The sequence below is a fragment of the Quercus suber genome, unplaced genomic scaffold, assembly GCF_002906115.3.
Source record: "Quercus suber isolate HL8 unplaced genomic scaffold, Cork oak 2.0 scaffold_1, whole genome shotgun sequence".
Taxonomy (NCBI): Eukaryota; Viridiplantae; Streptophyta; class Magnoliopsida; order Fagales; family Fagaceae; genus Quercus; species Quercus suber.
Window position 1 is genome coordinate 1,810,386 of NW_027069468.1, and position 20,748 is coordinate 1,831,133.

Here is a 20,748-nt window from a genome sequence, read left to right on the forward strand (position 1 = left end):
CACTTTTGTGTAATAGTGAGCTTATCTACTGATGTTGCAAAATTGTTTTTTTTTTTTATAAGAACTTTTGTCAACTAAGTATTGCAATTCTTTTCCTTTTTGTCTTTGGTGTGAGATTGAGAAAATATTGCAGGTTTATCGCTTGGTGTCTTGGAAAAGTTAAAAGTAATATCCAGTCCTTTAACCTTGATGACAATCATCCTATGTTGTGACTTCTTGATCGTTGTAGGGTGATCGTTATCTTAGAGGTAATGTTGCACGTTTTCCAACTGGATATCTTAGAGGTAATTGTTAGGAAACATTATCTAGGACATTAGGTGAACTGCCCTATTTCTTAAATTCTTCTGACTTGGATATCCCTTCAGTAAAGCATGTAGTATTGGTGTATCTTCTTCTGTTAGTACTCTCAATCTTGTTAAGATACTAGAATCGTAATTAGATTGGTACATGAAAGTATCATCCTTCAATTGTGTTCGCCCAATTCCTTACCGTTTTGAAGGACCATTGTATTAGCCTAAAACTTTAAAGGAGACAATACAGAATGTCTCCCAATTACAAGTAAAAAATGGCCTTAGGGTACATATTGTAAAAAATGATTATGGTGATCACTTCATACAATAAATATTGTATATAAAGAAATATTCGATAATCTGCCTAGAGGTAACACATGCTGTTTTTTAAAATTATTTCAAGTTGTTTATAGTGTAAATTAGATCATGCTATGTAAGGAAAGGATTGCATACTTAGTATCGTGCATCTTGGAAATGTTTGTTAGTGCAAAAATGAACTTAGATGTGTAGTTGGGTAGTTTCAAGGTAAAGTTTAATATGGCATACCAAGTCTTATGTCATTATGGAATGATTTTTGTCATCCACTACCATGCACATTAAGCTAGTTTTATTTTGATTGGGAGATGATGAGATATTCTTGAGGTTGGTTTGTATTTTTTTATAATTAAAATTGTCTTATCAAAGTCAGTGCTATATGTGATGTCTAAATCTCTTCTTCTCTTTTTATTTTATTTTTTTCTTTTTTCTTTTTTCTTTTTTTTTTTGGTTTTAACTTAGTTTCATATGTTCAATTTCTTTTGTTGAAGAAGAAGCATTAAGACAAAGACTGTGAAACAAACAACAATCATACTTCTCCACCAATTTGCTTCCAAGGAGCTAAAACTTCGTTTTTCAACTTAGTTAATCCAATTTTATGTTAGATGTAAATGTCAATTCTCCTGTTTAATTAATACTAGTTTGATTTGGAGCTCATCAGTCATTATTTTATTTTATTTTTTTCTAATTAGTTGGATTATTTTTATCATATTTGAAGGACAAATTTCGAGCATCAACATTGGGATTAGAATAATTGGTATCTACCAGAAATTCAGGTAAGCTTTGTTTTCCTTCCTCTCTTACAATCTCTCTCTCTCACCGAGTCTCTTACATACACTCTCTCTCTCTCTCTCTCTCACTGTGTCAAAAAAGCCTCCGTTAGGGTTCGGGTTTTTGAAAATATGCATGTCATCACCGAGCCCAAGAAATGAAGGCGAGTTGGGTTCTTCAACTTGGGTGAGTGAACTTCACTGGGCCTTCACTTCAGTGATTTTTTTTTTTTTTTTTTAATTATAAAATTTGTGTTTTTGTTTTCGGAAGCAATTTCACATTTTTAATACTATTTCCTCTGTTTGTTCATGTGGGTTTGCTTCAAATTCTAGAATTGAGGCCAAAGTTTGCATTAAGATTTACTTGGTAATGATTTAGGTTGAGTATTAATTTATTTTGTAATATTAATTTTTTTTTATTTTTGTGTTATTGTTTTTGGAGGCAATTTCACATTTTTATACTGTTTCCTTTGTGTTTGTTCATGTGGGTTTGCTTCAAATTCTGGAATTGGGGCCAAGGATCGCATTAAGGTTTACCTGGGTATGATTTAACTTTTGAGAATTATTTTTTTTTTTATATTAAAATTTCTGTTGGATTATGTTGATTTTAGTGTTTATTTTTTTGGTTGATTATTATGTTCTGCTTGCACGCATTTGTAGGTTAAAGGCATATTTGGGTTCTCTATTTCCCTGTTTGGCTAGTAAGAAAATGTGCGAAATTTCTCTGGGCTGTTTGCTTTTTCTAAAAGGATAGGCAATGTGCCATCGTATAGTGCTCATATGCATGTGTCGATTTGCAATTAGGCTATTTCGTTACTTTTCCTAGTTTCGTTTCCATTTTTTTGGACGGATTATTAACTCCAGTCTCAGTGAGTAAGCGTTCAAATTTCTCTTGCAATTCATATGCTTTTTGTCTGTCTTGTTTAATTTTTGGTCATTCTATGTTGGCAACCTTAATATCAATTTCAATAGTTAATCTGACAATGCCTCTTATAGGTTGGGGTAGTAATATAACAGTGTGACCTGAATATGGTCGTAAAAGGAAATCAAGATAGTGCTTTCTCTTTACCGGCATGAGTCTGGATTTTGGGGAATTATATGGATTTAACTTATGTTTTGGATTTGCTTCATAATTTGTTAACTTGGATTTTTGCTAATTAGTTTCATAGGTATATTAGTGTTTGTCTTTTAATTTTGGTAGATTGTAACTAGGACCAAGTTTTGTATTCTTTTACATAGATTGTAACTAGGACCCAAAGCCTTGTAAGGTTAATTTACCAAAGTTGTACTTTTCTTTATTCAATCAATGACAATGAATTATTTTGATAATGTATTTTGTATTTATTTTTTCTTTTTTTTTTTGTATAAAAAATAAGTGGCGACTTCACACCACTTACCTAGAAAGAGAGGTGCCTTAAAAGCACCCCAAATCTCTTTTTTTGAGAGCACCCAATTTTCCCGGTCTCTCACAAGTCTCTCACAGGTCTTTCGAGCACCATTGTGTCATCATCATTACTACCAACTTGATCTATTGAACTCAAAGTTTGAGGTAACCCTTTTAATCTTTCCTTAGGCATACTCTACTTTGGTTGGTTCTTCAACACAAGCCAACAATGTTCAAATAGGAAAATTGCATTTTGGATGATGCTTTATATAGAGCCTTCACTTCATCCAACTATTTTTTTTTTTTTTGGAAAAATAGAACATAATTAGTATCTTCAAACTATTGGTAAATTAATATTGTGACACCATTGCATTAATTTATACATTCGTTTGGTCAATCGTACCACTTTGATTTCGAGCTTCAACTTTAGCAATGAACCTAGCAAATTTACTTGTCTCCCTGTTAATTGTTCCCCGTCGACTTGATAGAGAGGAAGAAGAATGTGTGGTTCCAAAGGTATTGTTTCGCAAAAGTATTGCCAAACTTTCTCACAAAATGTCTCTTGCTTTTGCTCATTACCATGCACGGCATCCATGAAAATATTAAGCTATGTAGAGACAAGAAGGTTGTCTTCATCTACACTTAAGTTGCCACCCCATTTCGTTGTCTTAAGGGTAACAATTTCAACTTCCAACAAAGAATCTTGGATGGGCATTGAAGTATTTTAAGACCCACTTAAAAATGGTACTTTGAAATTGGAATCCCTCGTAAGATATTAGCATATAGTTATATGTCATCTTATGAATCCATCCATTTTAAATAGGTAATGTAAATAATAACACAACCTACTTAAAGACACTCCTACAAAGCACCCAAATCGCCAAGAATATAAGATGATAAAATAAGACAACAACTTAAGCAAGCATTTAAAATTTCTCCCACAATTAAATTCTTAAATGTAAATAAGACAACCAAGAGCAAAGAGATCACAATACAGTTGGAACTTGGAAGAAATACATAGAGAATGGATTTTTAACAATGGTGCATGGAGTTTTAACAAAACTAGATTCAAGAATCCCCGGTAAAAAACAAGAGGCCATGTTTAAGATAGTATTCTTGAAACGAGCTGTGTCAACATCACGAGCTATAATTGACTTCCCATTTGCTAAGTTGCATTGAGCTTTCCAATGTTTTAAGCCAAACTCATGGGGTAAAAAAATGGTACTGTAGTGTGTCATTCCTCTGATTTGGTATTCAAATTATAGCCTGAAAACTTTAAAGATTGACAATGGGAAGGAGTGTGTGAAAGCAATGTTAATGTTCTGGTAGGCTACTAAGAACTAGAACAAGACAAAGTGTGAAAATCAAGGTTCAAGACAAAAGGGTCTCTCTCTCAATAGGTAAATTTAAAGATAAACAGAAACTTAGCGTGTTAATCATTACAGAAGTAGGTCCCACATATTCTTGGCCAATTAGGTCATGATTATTTTGCAAGCTGATTTAGTAGGATTCAATTTCGTCTTGGCTACGGGTTTTAGTTCAATTAAAGGAATTTGGTAAGGGTTTAAAACTAAACATTCGGACGCATCCTAAACAAATCTATGCAATTACAATGAATTTCAATAAAACAAAAATTCTTACTAAACATTAATTAATTCTACCTATCCCATACAAATAGAAACAAAATTAACCCCAATACTACACACCCCCTTCATGAAAACCAACATTCTTACAATTAGTCTAATGGACCCACAATCCCAAATATAGTATCAATCAATAGAAAGATATGGGTAGCGACACATTACTGGTAATTCAAGTTGAATCTGTGAGCAAACTTTCTAAATCAAACGATTTATGACCACCCGAAGCATCCAATCTTGTCACAAAAGCGACAATCCACCGTGATGAAGCTGAGATACTTAACCCCGCTGACCCAAACGACTGATCATGACCCAAATGGTGAGAGATAGTCGCATCACCAAGAGGACCTAAACAAAACTCCTAACATCAACGGAGCTTCGATTTGAGATGACTCAAACAAAAACTTAACCCACACTCAAAAACCCTTGAATCTTCGGTCTAAAGAGAGAGGGATAGTGTGGGCGCAAGGAAGTATGCCCCAGCCTTGGCATGGACCGGACTGAGGATGAAAAATGGAATTGCCACCTAAATTAGGTCTAGGAACCATTTTGGGCGTTTTGGGCCACTCACTTAAATACATAGGTCTGCATACCAGATTGTGGGTCTAGAGTTTGGGTATGGCTTGGGAAGGTGTTAGGCATCTAAGACTGGTTGGCTTGCCGGCCGGCATCCATTTTGTGTTGTTAGGCCATATTTGAATAAGAAACTATTAAAAGAGCCCTAATATTTAACCCTAAACATACATCATGCACTTAATTAAAATAACACACACAACGTGTTAAATATCATATAACAAAATAAAAGGAAACAAATAAGACACAAATCAAAAATTATTTTAAAAATGAAAAGATAACAATTAAATAAAACACAAGGAAAATAAAATAAACTAAACATGGCAAAAATACCAAAATAAACATGGAAAATAATCAAACACAATTAATTAACCTAATATAGAGTCAAACAGAATCAAATAACATGTGAAAAATGATTAAAAAAAAAAAAGATTTTTGTCAAATCTGGGTTCGAGGTGCGTACACATACTCAACGATGCGTATGCATGGTCGAAACCATGCACACGCATACTCAAAACCATGCACACGCATACTCAATGATGCGTATGCATCCTCTAGCATAGATCTAGAAAAATTACAATTTGCACGTTATAACAAACAATGATATAACATGTGAGATCAAATAAGCATGTTAGAAACCCTAAATGCTAAACTAACATAATGCAAATAAAAAAATTATCAATATAAACAAATAAACATGAAACAAAATCAAGTAAGAATACTAAACTAACATAAAATAAATTATTATGTTAAACTTTACATAAAACCAAAATAATAAAACAAGAACAACCAAAAAAGATTATAAACAACCTAAAATCAAATTAACACATATAAAAAGAATTAAAAACAAAAAATAAATCAAATATAACAATTAGAAAAGACTATATTAATAAACTCATGTGAATCCTATTAAACAAAGAAGGAGTTCATGGAAAGAACACTCACCTTGCTTAAGATTATGAGACTATAAGTTTAGAGTTTGTTTAATCAACCCCTCAGTACCTACAACACAAAGATTAGATTGAGAGGACAAAGATAATTGAAGAACACAATAATTGTTAATAATCACAAGTCAAGAACAAAAGGTTTTGTAAAACTAATTTAAGAACCAGTTTCTGGCTTATAACTAACTAAAGAAAGGTTTTTCGATCATTAAAAAAAATACTCAGGTCTGTGTGTGAGTTTAGAAAAGATTAACTAGGGTTTTAGAGAAGATGGAGGCAAAAAATAAACTCACTCTAGTTAGGGTTTGATTGGAGATATAAGATGGGTATTTATAAGTTAAAATTAGGGTTTTCAAGACTTTTTAGAGGTCTTTGGATGTTCCCAAGGGTCTAGGGGTTGGCCCACATCAAAGAATGATATTTTGAGCCCTTCAAAATGAAGTTTCACTACCCAAAAAACGAGTGTGCATACGCATCTTTCGAGTGTGCGCATGCACACTTGATTCATGCATACAGATACCCTAAATTTGACTACTCTAATAGCCTGATTTCAAACAGTCATAACTCACTCAATATAAATCTAAATTAGGCAGATTTATGTTCAAATTGAAGCCCAGGATGTTTACTTTCTAATGAAATAAATTTCACTTAAAAATTCTTTGTGGATCAAAAGTTATGGTCAAAACAATAAGCAAATGTCATTTTTCGGCATTGTTTTCAAAGCAATTTGAGCACTTTTGAGTTGTGATTACTTCCAAACTATTGTGAACTCTTTAATTACCCTTGATTGACATATTTCAAGCTCATCATTGGAGTCAGGGACCAAAATTTATTAATGGGTACAAAATGAGGTGTCTATATATAGAGCGATAGAATGATGAGAAAATGGGTAAAGGGACAGTGTGCTAGAGTGCTAGGTTTGGAACATTTTAGGAGGATAGGGAATAATATTATTTTAAGTTTGGAACATTGCTACAATGTTTTCTAAATTTAGGATGGTTCTGTAGCTAAGTTGTGAATTTCTTTACAACTAATCTCTTGGGTAATGCATTTATTTAGTGGTTTAATGCTAAAATTTAGCATATCTGGAGTTTTACAACTCCGGATATGAATGCTTTTAGCATTGGGTGTGTAAACACTCAAAATTCTTTTTTGGCATACCTAATAACAAAAAACAAGTTTCATTAAACAAATTTACAAATATGCTAGAGTGATATGCTTTTAGTATTCGTCACTATAACATCTCTTACTCATTTTCTTTTATAAATTAAACTCTCTCTCTCTCTCTCGCCAATCTTTGTGGGTTGTGGCTATGATTAGGTTGCAATGGTATGGTTGATTTTGGTCTCAGTTTAGTTTTGGTGGTGGGTTTGAGGTTTGTGATGGGTTTGTGGTGGTGGGTTTGCATAGCGAAAAACTTGGTGGATTTGGTTTGATTTAGGACAATTTTGTGGAATTTAATGGTGGAATGGTGATAATTTTGGGATTAAATCGTTGGTGGGTTTGTTGGGAATTTGTATATTTTCGAATATTTTTGTGGTGGGTTTGTGGTTTGGGGTTTTCGCAATGGGTTGGTATTATTTGGGTTTTGATTGGAAAATTTATAATGGATAGCTTGGTTTTGTTGGTTTCATGTGGTGAGGTTTTTTTTTTTTTAATGGTAGGGTTATTTTAGGTTATTTTTATGAGTGATGTTTTAAAATAATAAATGAGATATATGGTGAATTATGAAATAGTGTATTAAAGTAGCTTTTTTTTTTTTGAGAAACCCCTTTCAAGGGAGATTATTATTCAATCAAAGGAAGATCAGCATTGTAAACATCAAGTATATCTGGAGGAACAGACTCCATCCAAACATCCAGAGAGCTAGAAATAGCTCTTCTAGCTAAACAATGAGCCATACAATTTCCTTGTCTTCTAACATGGCAAAACAAAACAAAACAGAAAGATGGAATAAGAGATTTAATGTCTTGCAAGATATGTCTGAACTCAGATCGGACCATATTCTCATTGTTGATGGCATTGATAATAGATTTCGAATCCCCTTCAACAATCAACCTTTGGAAACCCAACTCCTTGGCCAACCAGAGAGCTTGACGCGCCGTTACGTAGCATTTTTTTAGCACACCAGTTTCTAATGCTCTTAATATTTATTGCTTCTCATGACAATAATTCTTCCATGGACAATGTGAATGTCAATAAGAAGAAAATGCAGAGGAAGACGTCTCATGCGTCTTGCATATGCATCTATATTTGTATCATTCCCTAAAGTTTAATTTTGAAACTCTTAGAGTGCCTTAAATTACATCAAGTGGCATAGTTAATTCTACATGAATTTATAATCCCACAATTAAAATTTTTCTATTCTATAGGTCATGCTTCTTTCAAATAAAATATTGTATTATTTATCCCAAAAAGATAAATGGATGCTAGCAGCCTTAAAGCTCAATTGGTTGACATCTTTTGCATGCTTCCAATGGAGACATCTATGTTTCAATTGCCCCCTCCTCTATTGTAAGTGTAACCATCAAATTATTTAAATAATAGAAAAAGAGATAAACGGATGAGATGAGTTAACTCTTTAATCAATATTCCAAAAATTATTATCTCATCTCGCTAGTTTTTTTTAATAATTTAATAGTTGGGGAGAAAGGATTTGGACCCTAGTTTACTTAATGAAATAATATAGGAAATGAAGAATAAAGGGCCGATAAACCCAAGATAAGGCCTTAGAGCATTCATATCAAGCTCAGTGCATTTTTAGCCAAATAGGTAATCTACAATTCACATACAACTATACCAAACTCAATACACTATCATTATTTTATTTATATTTTATTTTATCTCTCAATTATTTATCATTGTTTTTCTCATCCCATCCTTTCCAAAAACAATGAATTTTCTCTTTGCAAACAAAAACGCAACCAAAAACACAAATGCCGCACTAGAAACTCATTTACACACACACACACACACATCTTTTTCTTTTTTTGTCATTCCATCATTTTCAAAAACAATGAATTTTATCTCGAGAAATAGGAACACAACCAAAAACGCAAACACCACACTAGAAACTCATTTAAACATACACACACACACACACTGCCACCAAGTCGCCAAATGGAAGGCTGATCTTGCTAGAGCACCAAATTTAGCCATCAGACTCAAGTGACGATCATATCTCGATGGAGCACTAGATCAATGCACAAGATTGATGTTATGCACCACCATGATCACTAAGTGCCCGTTTGGTTCAACTTTTTGGGGCAAAAAGTCACCTTTGCTTTTTCAAACTTCTTTTTTTGGTGTTTGGCAAGACTTTTGGATGTTGCATTTTGAGCCCAAAAAGCAATTTCTTTTCTTGAGTTTTTGTATCGGGCTTTTGGAGCTGCGATGCGAAAATGCCATATGGTTTGTAAATGTTATCTTTGGTCATTTTAAGTATTATCCCTAAACTACCCTTGTTTTTATTTTGAAATTCCAATTTTACCCAAATCTCTAATATATATATATATATATATATACACACCGTCTCAAAAAAACAATGAATTTTATCTCGAGAAATAGGAACACAACCAAAAACGCAAACACCACACTAGAAACTCATTTAAACATACACACACACACACTGCCACCAAGTCGCCGAATGGAAGGCTGATCTTGCTAGAGCACCAAATTTAGCCATCAGACTCAAGTGACGATCATATCTCGATGGAGCACTAGATCAATGCACAAGATTGATGTTATGCACCACCATGATCACTAAGTGCCCGTTTGGTTCAACTTTTTGGGGCAAAAAGTCACCTTTGCTTTTTCAAACTTTTTTTTTTGGTGTTTGGCAAGACTTTTGGATGTTGCATTTTGAGCCCAAAAAGCAATTTCTTTTCTTGAGTTTTTGTATCGGGCTTTTGGAGCTGCAATGCGAAAATGCCATATGGTTTGTAAATGTTATCTTTGGTCATTTTAAGTATTATCCCTAAACTACCCTTGTTTTTATTTTGAAATTCCAATTTTACCCAAATCTCTAATGTATATATATATATATATATATACACACCGTCTCGGAGGAGAAAAATTTTCTTGCACTCTATGCTCCATCCTCGTCAATTGCAATAAGCCCAAAAGAAGAATCCCACTGTGTAGGTAGTAGTGGTTCTTCTTTCTTTTCCTTATTTCCTTCAAATTCTAACCCACCAAACAGATTGCAAAATTCTAAATCAATGTACAATTTTCAATTCCAACATAAACCCATAAATCCAAATAGACTACTGCAGTTCTTTGGGTGAAGAAGAAGAACTGAAGAAGAGGCATGTTGGTGGGTGGAGGAAAAGAAAAGATATTTGATGGAAATTGGGATGAAACGGGTGGATGAGAAAAAAAGTGAAGAAAAATAAAAATTGGTTTGAGTGGGGTACATTTGTTATCATATAAGGAAATTTACAAAAATAAAAATTACAATTACATTAGGACACAAAAAATTATCACAATATTTTCACAACAGTTGAGGTGTCAAATCTTTCATATGTCAAAAGAAAATTAAATAAATCAATAAAAAGTTAGACTAGGATTGACCACAACTAAAAACAAAAAGAATTGTGAAAATATTGTGACATTTTATTGTATCCCTAAACTTTTTAAATTAGTGCTATTTTTCTTTTTAAAAAAATTGTGCTATTGACACAATATTTTCATAAAAAGGTTTACGTAGCAAGTTGTTATTAGTTTTCATCTTGGCCTACTACGGACATTATTATTATTTTTAATCTACTATTAACAACTTGTTACATAGATTTTATTGTGAAATTTTTGTGAAAATGTTGTGTCTATAACTTTCATTAAGTGAAAAAATAATTTGAAAAGATTCGTTACTAATTTACTATTAATAATTAATAATTAATGTGTATAATAATTACAAAAAGAAAAATATAAGTCTCAATAAAAATTTGTTGCAAAGATTTATACAACCAAAATTATTAAGTTTAAGGATAATGATGGTGTATTCCATTCTAAGAAAAATTAAAAGTGTCATTTACTATTAAGAAGTCATTAAAACAAAGAATTTTCTTTTATTTATATATATACATACACAACTGCACACCCTTAGTGCAATGGTCACTTCATAAGTATAAATGCTTGTGGGGTGTGGGGGGCAAGACTAGAGTTCAAGTATTCAGGAAGGAGTTTTACACACATATACACTTAGATTAAGTTATAGTATAATTTTTATCTTTTATAAAATATATATATATATATGTATATTGTCTTTTTTGATAATTTATAACTTAAACCACCACTTTCATAAGTGTTAGCCAAACACTCGGCTTTAAAACCAAAAAACACACACACACACACACACACACTTTTTTGACAACTTTTACCAAACGCTCTACTTCAAATAAAAAACTTAATTTCATAACACACTTTTTAAAATCGTCATTTTTTCAAAAAGCACAGTTCAAAAAAGTTTAAACAAACTCACCCTAAATCAACTCACCATTCGTTTGGTTAGAAATTTTTCAACCCGACATTAGTGGATTGGGTCGAAAATCACTCCAACTTGACCTTGCATACCCGCTAAATAAGGATTGAGTTGGGTTGAATTAGACTGTCAGGTTGGGAGTGAAAATTGAAAAAGAAAAAGAAAAAAGAAAAAGAAAATATATATATATATATATATATATATTCATTTTTTAAAATCATAGGGTTCCTTATAATATGACAAGCGACATTGCAAATGTTGCACAATAAATGATGAGCAATGTGAGGACTACACCATTTTATACAACTTTGGTTACAACTCGCTGACAGTTGGAAGTGGTAGAGATATAGACCCACATAGACCCACTAGAACACATCTACCACTCACAACTCGTGACATGGCGACTTGTGAGTGGTAGCTTTGCCAAATGATACATAAAATTCGGATAACATGTCTATCTTTTGTTATGTTGGAGAACACCATTACAGCAAGGATATTTTATTACTCCTATATTTTTCTTTTTTTAGCTAAGATACAGGGATATCAATAATGTAGGCAGGTCTTCTCAAAAAGAAAAAAATGTAGGTAGGTAGAGATGTCTTTTCTCATTTTTACATTTAACAATTTCAACTAATACTCTTTCAGAAGAAAAAAAAAAAAAATCAACTATTATCTTTGGCCGCAGACCTGCCGTACCACCGAGGTATACAAGTTAACAACAAATAACACAAGTTAACAATTATCACAACTAGTAAAGTTTTTTAATCAATGAATAAGAAATTTGGAATTCAAATTCTTCCTACACCAAAAAACTAAATAGTTTTTTCTGTTGGTTGTTAGTTTGCCTGGCTTGTATTTGGATATTTTTGTTTCTTTGCAATTTGAACGAAATCTCAGTCATTTCTCAAAAAAAAAAAAAAAAAATCATGGTATCTTCTAGATAAAAAATTATTATAAAGTGGACGCTATATATAAGAGGTTTAAATTCTACCATATCTAAAATATATATACTTCTTATCTAGAAACAAACTTTCCTATCATTCCTTTTTAATCCCTACATGGTAATGATAATGTATCTCATGCAAATGCAACTATTGCATGTAGTCACAATCTCAAAATTTGGGAGAACCCACAGATGTATGACGTACATATTGCAAGAAGTTGGCTGCAAACACTTGGAACAATAATAGAGAAAGAAAAAAGAGTAAAGTGGAAGAAAAAAAAATAGAAAAAAAAATAAACCTCAACTTTTATAACAGGTGACACTTATTTGATTGTTTCAAAAAAAAATAATATAATGGCATCCATTAATATAATTATTAATATGAACAATTATGGTACAATAGGGTTTTCACTCATTATTATTTAGAGACCGTTTGGCTTGGGTGAAAAAGCTGAAACGCGCGTTTGCGTTTCAGCATTATTTTTTTTTTCACGGTTTCAGTCTTTTTTACTGTTTATGTACTGTAACAGTAACCGCAAAGTTTGACATTTCAACCCAAATTTTACTGTTAACGGACCCACAATTTTCACTTTTCAGCAACTTTTTCATTAAAAATGGATCCCATGATACTATTCACACATTTAAAAATTATTTAGCTACAGTGTTTTTCAGTTTTCAGTTTCAGTTTTCAGTTTTCAGCTGTATCCAAACGGACCTTAGTTTGATTGCAATTAATAATTTGATATAGAGAATTAAAATTGGTTTTTTCGAGGTTTTACTACTTAAATTTGGATAATAAATTTCTTTGATATCGTACTTGTGAATTTCATATACTCATTTTGGGGCATAAAATATTTTCAAAATAAGTTTTAACTTTTCTAGTTCAACTTGTAACCATTGAAGGAAAATAAGAAATCCACCACTACAAGAATCAACCTAAAACCAAAACATTAACTCCAAAAAAAAAAAAAAAAAAAAGGGAGAAAAAGAAAAGAAAAGAGAAGAAAAAGAAACTGAAACCAAAACATTTAGAGGCTGTTTGGATTGACAATTTTCATGACTCAATTCTCAGTTTTCATAACTCAATTCTCAAAATGGTGGGACCCATAGCAAAATACTCGTTTGCCTGCACCAATACTCTATTTCCATAACTCTATTTCCAATACTCAATTCTCTACTTTTTGAGTTATGAGTTGTGGAAACTGAAAACAACTTTTGGCTGTTTTCAGTTTTCAATTCTCAATTTCTCATAACTCAATGGCAAACTTGTAATAAACACACATGAGGGACCCACAGCCGCACCTTTTGACCAAACCAACTTTTTTTTTTTCTTCTTTCTTTCTTCTCCTGTGGTTCGTTCTTCCTTTTCTTTTTTTCTTTTTTTTTCTTTCCCCTTTCTTCTCCTGGGTTCGTTCTTCCCTTTTCTTTTCTTTTTTTTCTTTTTTTCTTTTTCTTTCCCATTCTTCCCTGGGTTCGTTCTTCCTTTTGTTTTTTTTTTTTCTCCTTCTTCACCTGGGTTCACGTCCCCCTTTCTTCCTCTCTTTTTTTTTTTTTTTTTCCTTTCTTCACCTGGGTTCAGTCTCCTGGTGTTCTTCCCTCTTTTAATTTTTTTTTCTTTCTTGGGTTCGGATGATCTGAACTTTCTTTTTTCTTTTTTTTTTTTTTTTTCCTTTCTTATGGGTTCGGGTCTGTGGGTACTCTGAAAAAAAAAAAGCAAAAAAAAAATAATAAAATAAAAAAGCTGCAGTGTGTGACAGAAATGGGGTCCACAAATAGTGTGAAAATATTGAGTGATGAGAAATGAGTGATGGTGCCAAACAAACATAGTATTTTAGAGTGATGAGTGATGAATGATGAGTTATGAGTAATGAGTGATGAGTGATGAGTGATGAAAATTGAGTGACGGAAATTGAGTGATGAAAAAGTTGGTGCCAAACAGCCTCTTACGATCTATTCTCGTATTCCCATTGTGGATCTACAATTGAGAAATGTCACATATAAAGAAATTTGAAACAAGGAAACAAAACTTTAGGTTATATAATTGAGACTTAATAGTCTAATAGATTCAGTGTTTCATATCTTCGTCCACAAGGAAACTAATAGTGAGATAAATAGATCTTAATCATGAAATAATTATCAAACACAGAACTGCATCATTTTGCTTCAGTCAAATCACCCCATATTATCATCACAAAATTCACCATTTCGCAACACTTATAAATACAAGTACTTCAAAATTAACTAGACGAATTTATAAAAGAACACTAAAGAAGAGAAATACCAAATGACATACTTTATTCATTAACAATAATTACTAATTTTTCATTTGTCCTGTTTTTTGTCTCTGCTAACTGATTTTTCATTAGTTTTTTTTTTTTTTGACAGGAGATTTTTCATTAGTTATTCTTAGGTGGGTGGTGCCTTGGGGCATGGTAATCAGCATTGAAAGCTATAACACCTGCCTCATCAACCCCTTCAGAAAAATGACTCAAGTTTTTCTCACATTCAAAATTTGAGCCATTGTTCTCTTCACTCCCACATTTCCCAGCAACTTTGTTTGAGCTTGAAAACATTGAGGTCCCTCCAACTGCATCATGCTCATTTTTCTTTTCCGGCTTCATGACATTGTCAACCGCCATTTTCCTTCCCCTGATCCCTAAAATATTGGTGGAAGCAGTTGCAGCCTTTACCTCACCGAGAAGTACCTGATAAATACATGAAACCTTTAATCAAATTTAAGAAAAGAACGAAACTAGAGACTATAATATGCAAAACATTATATCGATCAAAATATCTACTAACCTTTGAACTTGTACCAGCAATAACTTCCGTGGCTGCATTATCATCTTTGAAGAAAAAAAAAATTCGCACTTAGATAAAGCTGCTAAACATTTTATTGTATACACGAAAATACATAAAAATATGAAAAAGTAAGAAGTAAAACTAAATACCTATGGTTGAATGTGCCAAGGAGAGCAAAGCAGCAGTACCTAGAAGTACAAACAAAAGGCATCCGAACTTTGTAGGCGTCATCTGTCTCTCTCTTAATTTTCTTCTTTGTATATGTACGTTTCCTAGTTTCAAAATGTAGCAGAGAGGATTAACTGAAGCAGGATTTGAGCTTAATAGAGAATTACATGCACTTAGTTCCCTAGTCAAATATAGGATTTAACACCAAAGTCAAAGATAGCTAGGACTATTGTTCCAACATCCACCTGCCTTTCCATGTATATATATTTTAAAAATGATTGGTTATTAATTACAAATAGGTACAATCACACTAATATAAAAGCACGATGTGTCAGTTGGATTGCCAATTCGAGAATCTCAATGTAATTTAAATGAAAACAATAATATGATAAACTGATATTTCGCATGATCAATGGTCCTAGAGAGAGAGAAAATCTTATTGATGTGCTACATTCGGTATCGTGGAATAGAAGATGAGTGTGTTCTGCGCCTGTCTGCCGCCATGCAATCAACGAGAAAAGGTTTGCATGGAACACCGAGGTTGGCGAAGTCCAAGGCTAGCTCCAAGGCCCCATGCATGCTTTTTCTATTCATTTTTTACTCCTCCATTAGCTAGCTAGTTTCATTGTTTTAGGCTTAGTAATCTTCGTTGACATGTACTAAAATGTGAAACCTGTGACTATTATGGAAATAAGTTGAAGAACACGCCCTCATAACTTGCCCTGACCGGTTTCCATATCTAGTCTGTGGAAAACGGGCAATTGTGATTAGACATACCAAGTAAATTTCCTGGAATTACTAAATAAACCATTATGGATTGGACCACAGAGTTGTTATGGAAACTATATATAGAACATTGGAATTAGCGGACCGAAAGCGTTCATTCCGACTTCATTTCAGTGGGTATCCTAGAGGACTGTGTTTGTGTGTCTTACTATGGGGGGTGCCTAAACCATCTTACGTACTTCTGCAAGTATCTTTCATAGTTGGAAATTGTGCGATATTGTTATATTGAATGAAAATAAGCCTATATACTATATTCACAAGCATGTTCTTCCATGGCCCCCCGTACATATCAAGGACATAAATACAAAATTAGTTTTGTTTGTTAAAAAAAAAAAAAAAAAAAACTATAAACAAAAATAGAGAAGTAAACAAATACACAACGCAAAAAGGTCAAAGCAAATATACCAGTTATGAAGTACTTCGTTGGATTGGTATAAGCTCTCTCTCCGTACTTGAATGTTACTAATCTATGAGGCTTCTTCTTTATATACTACTCCAAGTGTGATAAGCTTTAGGAGAAAATAAATAAGCTCATTAATTCTTTGAAGTGTCTCCTCGTTCATTTCATGCTCATGAATGATCAAAACAATACCCCATGAGTAAATACGCTGGTTCGGTTCACTTAGACAAATTGTTTAATTTTGAAGCCTATATATTGAACTTTCTCAACATTGTGCTGCGTCTTTTACGATTCTTCATGCGCATGGGAAAGGGAAGTCTTTAAGTGGGTCACAGTCATAGAGCAACATAGTATTGGGATGTGAATATGGGTGAGTGAGGATCACAATACTGATTACTCTTGTTTCAAAAAAAAAAAAAAAAATTACTGATTACTCTCTGTCCTTATTTTCAGGGAACAAGCGCGAATATGGGCTTTAGCTATTAACTTGGCTCTGCTATAATTAACCTAGCTAACAAATAGTTACAGAAAATTCTTTTTATTTTTATAATTGGGTCAATAGTTGGGGAAAGATGGATATTTGAACTCTGAATTGGAAACTTTAAAGATATGCCAATTAATAGAATTATAAAACTCTTGATAATTATAAACCAAACTTTAAATTAAAACAATTAAAATTGATAATTGCACGTTACTTACTTGTGGTTGGATCGAATTTGATATGACAATTTATAATTTAAAAAATTAAACTTTACTCAAACTTTTAATTAAAAGGAAGTATAAAATTGTTACAAAATCTCCACCTCCACCTCTGAATAACATTCTTTGAAAGGTAAAGTAAGTCTAGATAACAAAATAGCAACCTCATTGCAATCATAATACTACTTTAGGTTTATGAAAACCTTGAGGGACTAAAACGAACCTTTCTAAATCATAGGTTGACAAATCGATTTTGAACTCAAAATAACTGTAGCTTTAGTGTAATTAACCCGGGAAGTAATAAGAATATTACAAGAAAATAACATGAATATTGGAATCGTAGAATTTGTAATAATTAATCAATTATTAAACAATTGGTAGACACTTTTTTTTTTTTTAATAATCAATTGGTAGACACATTTACACACAACTAAGCAAAGTATGTTATGATATAAACTCAATTTCCCGCTTTCAAATCAACTCAATATAAAATATTTTAGAATTACTTTACTTTGCCTTTGATAAAAGCAGCAATATGGTCAACATGTTCCTCTATGAAAGTCAAAATTTGCTATCTGAAATTCCTTATGTCTTCTGGTAAAGAGAGCTTCCAATTCCAAGTAGTAAGAGTGACTCAGATATTTAATAACTAACATACCCTTTGTGAAAGTTCCAAAAATTATAGAATTTGATCAAGAATGTACGAAGTTTGGATTGTTTCTTTTGCAAAAAAAAAAAAAAAGTTTGGATTGTTTCTTTTTCCTTTTCTTTTCGAGGGGTGGCGTATAAAAGTTGTATTAAGTCTCCAAAACTCCCAATTTTGTAGTGTTTGGGAGAGATGATTAGTAGGCACTCTTACCATCAATTCATTTTCTTTTTAAGAGATTAATTCCTGGTTCGAGCCCACAACTTGTTGCTCTAGGTGGAAGACAATTGTTATCGCATCAAGATCTAACCTCTAAAACTAAAAATTCATATACATTTAGATTAAGTTAGAGTAGAATTTCTATCTTATATATAAAAAAAATAAATAAATAAATAAAAACTAAAAAAACATGAATAAAAAATTGACAAAATTGAAAATATAAAAAATTCTAAAATCAAAACTAAATTAATCATGAAAAAATATAAAATATATTCAATATTAACAAAAATGTAAGCAACATAAAAGATAAAATGATTTTTTTGTTACATTTAAACTTGCTCATTTGGAAATTTTTTTAACTCATTATCATTAATGTTTGATTATGTACTGAATTTTAAGAAATTTTTCATTTCAATTTGCAAAATCAAATAATCCATTAAAAATCATCTTTTATTGTTGCGAAGTAAATAAAAGTACTAATTTTGAAAATATTCATAATTAAAAATGCTTTTTTCATAATTGTAGCAAAACTAGAAAAGTAAATAGAATTACAACCCTTCTATGATGGAAATAGCTTTAACTACCCAAAAAAAAAAAAAAAAAAAGGAAAAAAAGAAGAAGAAGAAGAAGAAGAAGAGTAAACTACGTTTTTGGTCCTATCCTATACACTATTTAGTCAATTTGAATTGAGTGTTGGGTTTTCAGCCCAATAAGCCCAAACAATAAATTTATAGAGTAGGGCTCAAGAACTAGTACTGTTTTTCAGGAAGGGTTCTACTCATCAAGTAACAAGGGATACTATTGATTCGCTCTATGAGGAAAAACTCTCCTCGGCCCTCTTTCAATTGGTCTGTTATTCTCTCTATCTTTTTTCTTTTTTCTTTCTCTGATCAGAAGTCCCTTTGTTTTCTTCGTTTCTACATTATATACTTCGTTTCTCCTCTTGTTTCCTTTGTACACGTGTAGTTCTTATCCTGGGAGCTCCTTTCTGTCCCATCTAGTCCCTACCGGAACCTTCAGCTTAGTGGTCATAAAGCTGCTTAGTTACTATTCAAGTATCACCTCCACATTAATGCGCCAGAGTGTTAGGTGGACAGCATTTAATGAGGAGGTGATAGACTTTAAAGATATTTTCTACCTTCTCCGACGCCTCTTTAAGCTATATCCAACTTCCAATTCAGCTACAACCTGGCAGAATCTTTCAGTCAGTACGAAGATTACCTTCACCTCGGACTTTGGCGTCCTCGGACGTGTGCTATACCACCGTATATAACACCTGTTTATACCTTTCATATCACCTATTTAACGTGAATAAAACTTCTTTAGGCTGTCCTCGGACATACGCGTATCCTCGGATCGGGCCTTTGGGCCCTGGGCCCAATTCTGAGGGCTACTGTACCTTTTTTAGGTAACAGGCCCCACAACTATATTTCAATTTGATCCTTAACTTTTCAATTGTGTCAATTTGAACCTTAACCTTTCAGTATCATGTCAATTTACTTCCTACTGTTATTTTTTGAATGAAAATTGATGACGTGTTTAATGGCCAAAATAAAAAATTAGCTTTCATTGATGTGAGAATAAACTAAAATTTTATTTTGGTCATTTGCCATGTTAGTAATTATCATCCAAGATATAATGACAATGACTAAATTGACACAACACTAAAAAGTTAGGAACCAAATTTACACAATTGAAAAGTTAGGGACCAAATTGAAATATGATGTAAAGGATAGGGACCAAATATTCAGTTTACCAAAAAAAAAAAAAATCATATTTTACATTATATGGTCAATATTATTTCTACTTAAAAAAACCAATTAGTGTTGTTAATTTTTTCTAACGATTTAATTTTTTGTTGTTAAGTAAAAAATTAAAATAAACAAACAAAGCTACACATAAACAAAAAATAAAAATCACTCAAACAATCTTTTAAGTGCAAATAATTGATATTATCACTTAAAACCCAAAGATCCAAACTTTTAATATTGGATCCATCAAAACATGGAAACTGCAATGGCAAACATACATATAAGTTAAGATATATATATATATATTTTTTTTATAGATTAATTTAGGTTAGCGATTAATTTGGAGTTCTTAGTTTTAATTTGGAGGGAGGGATATATATATATATATATATATAAGTATTTTTTTTTTTTTTTTTTTTTATAGATTAATTTAGGTTAGCGATTAATTTGGAGTTCTTAGTTTTAATTTGGAGGGAGGGAGATATATATATATATATATATATATAAGTTTATTAGGGCAAAATGGGTATTTCTCCTAATTTGAAAACTATATAGCAAAATACTCATGTTTTGAAACTATTTAGCAAAATGCTCCTGTTTTGGAACTTAATTTTAACAAAATCGAGTTCTGTGTAAAACTCAATATCCTCAAAATCGAGTTCTATGTATATTTTAAAGTAAAACTTAACATTAATAATGTCGAGTTCCACTTAAATTTTCAAAAAAAATTAAGTGACAAAATATGCATAGAACATGATATTGCTAATGTTGAGTTTCACTTGTAACTCAACATTAGCATAGAACATGACAAAATATGCATAGAACATGATATTGCTAATTAGGTTCAAAAGATGGACATTTTGCTAAATAGTTTCAAAACATGAGCATTTTGCTCCATAGTTTTCAAATTAGAAGTAAATATCCATTTTGGCCCTTATA

General features: G+C 32.0%; 1 protein-coding gene across 1 annotated transcript; it reads right to left on the reverse strand.

The window, feature by feature from the left end:
* Positions 1–14,608: 14,608 nt before the first annotated feature.
* Positions 14,609–16,574, reverse strand: LOC111996828 (protein GOLVEN 7). Its single transcript, XM_065776074.1, has 4 exons — positions 16,500–16,574; positions 15,290–15,412; positions 15,141–15,184; positions 14,609–15,043 (listed from the first exon to the last, which is right to left on the reverse strand). Exons 2-4 carry the CDS (start codon positions 15,369–15,371, stop codon positions 14,735–14,737), a joined length of 435 nt encoding a protein of 144 aa, XP_065632146.1. The 5' UTR covers positions 15,372–15,412; positions 16,500–16,574; the 3' UTR covers positions 14,609–14,734.
* Positions 16,575–20,748: the final 4,174 nt, after the last annotated feature.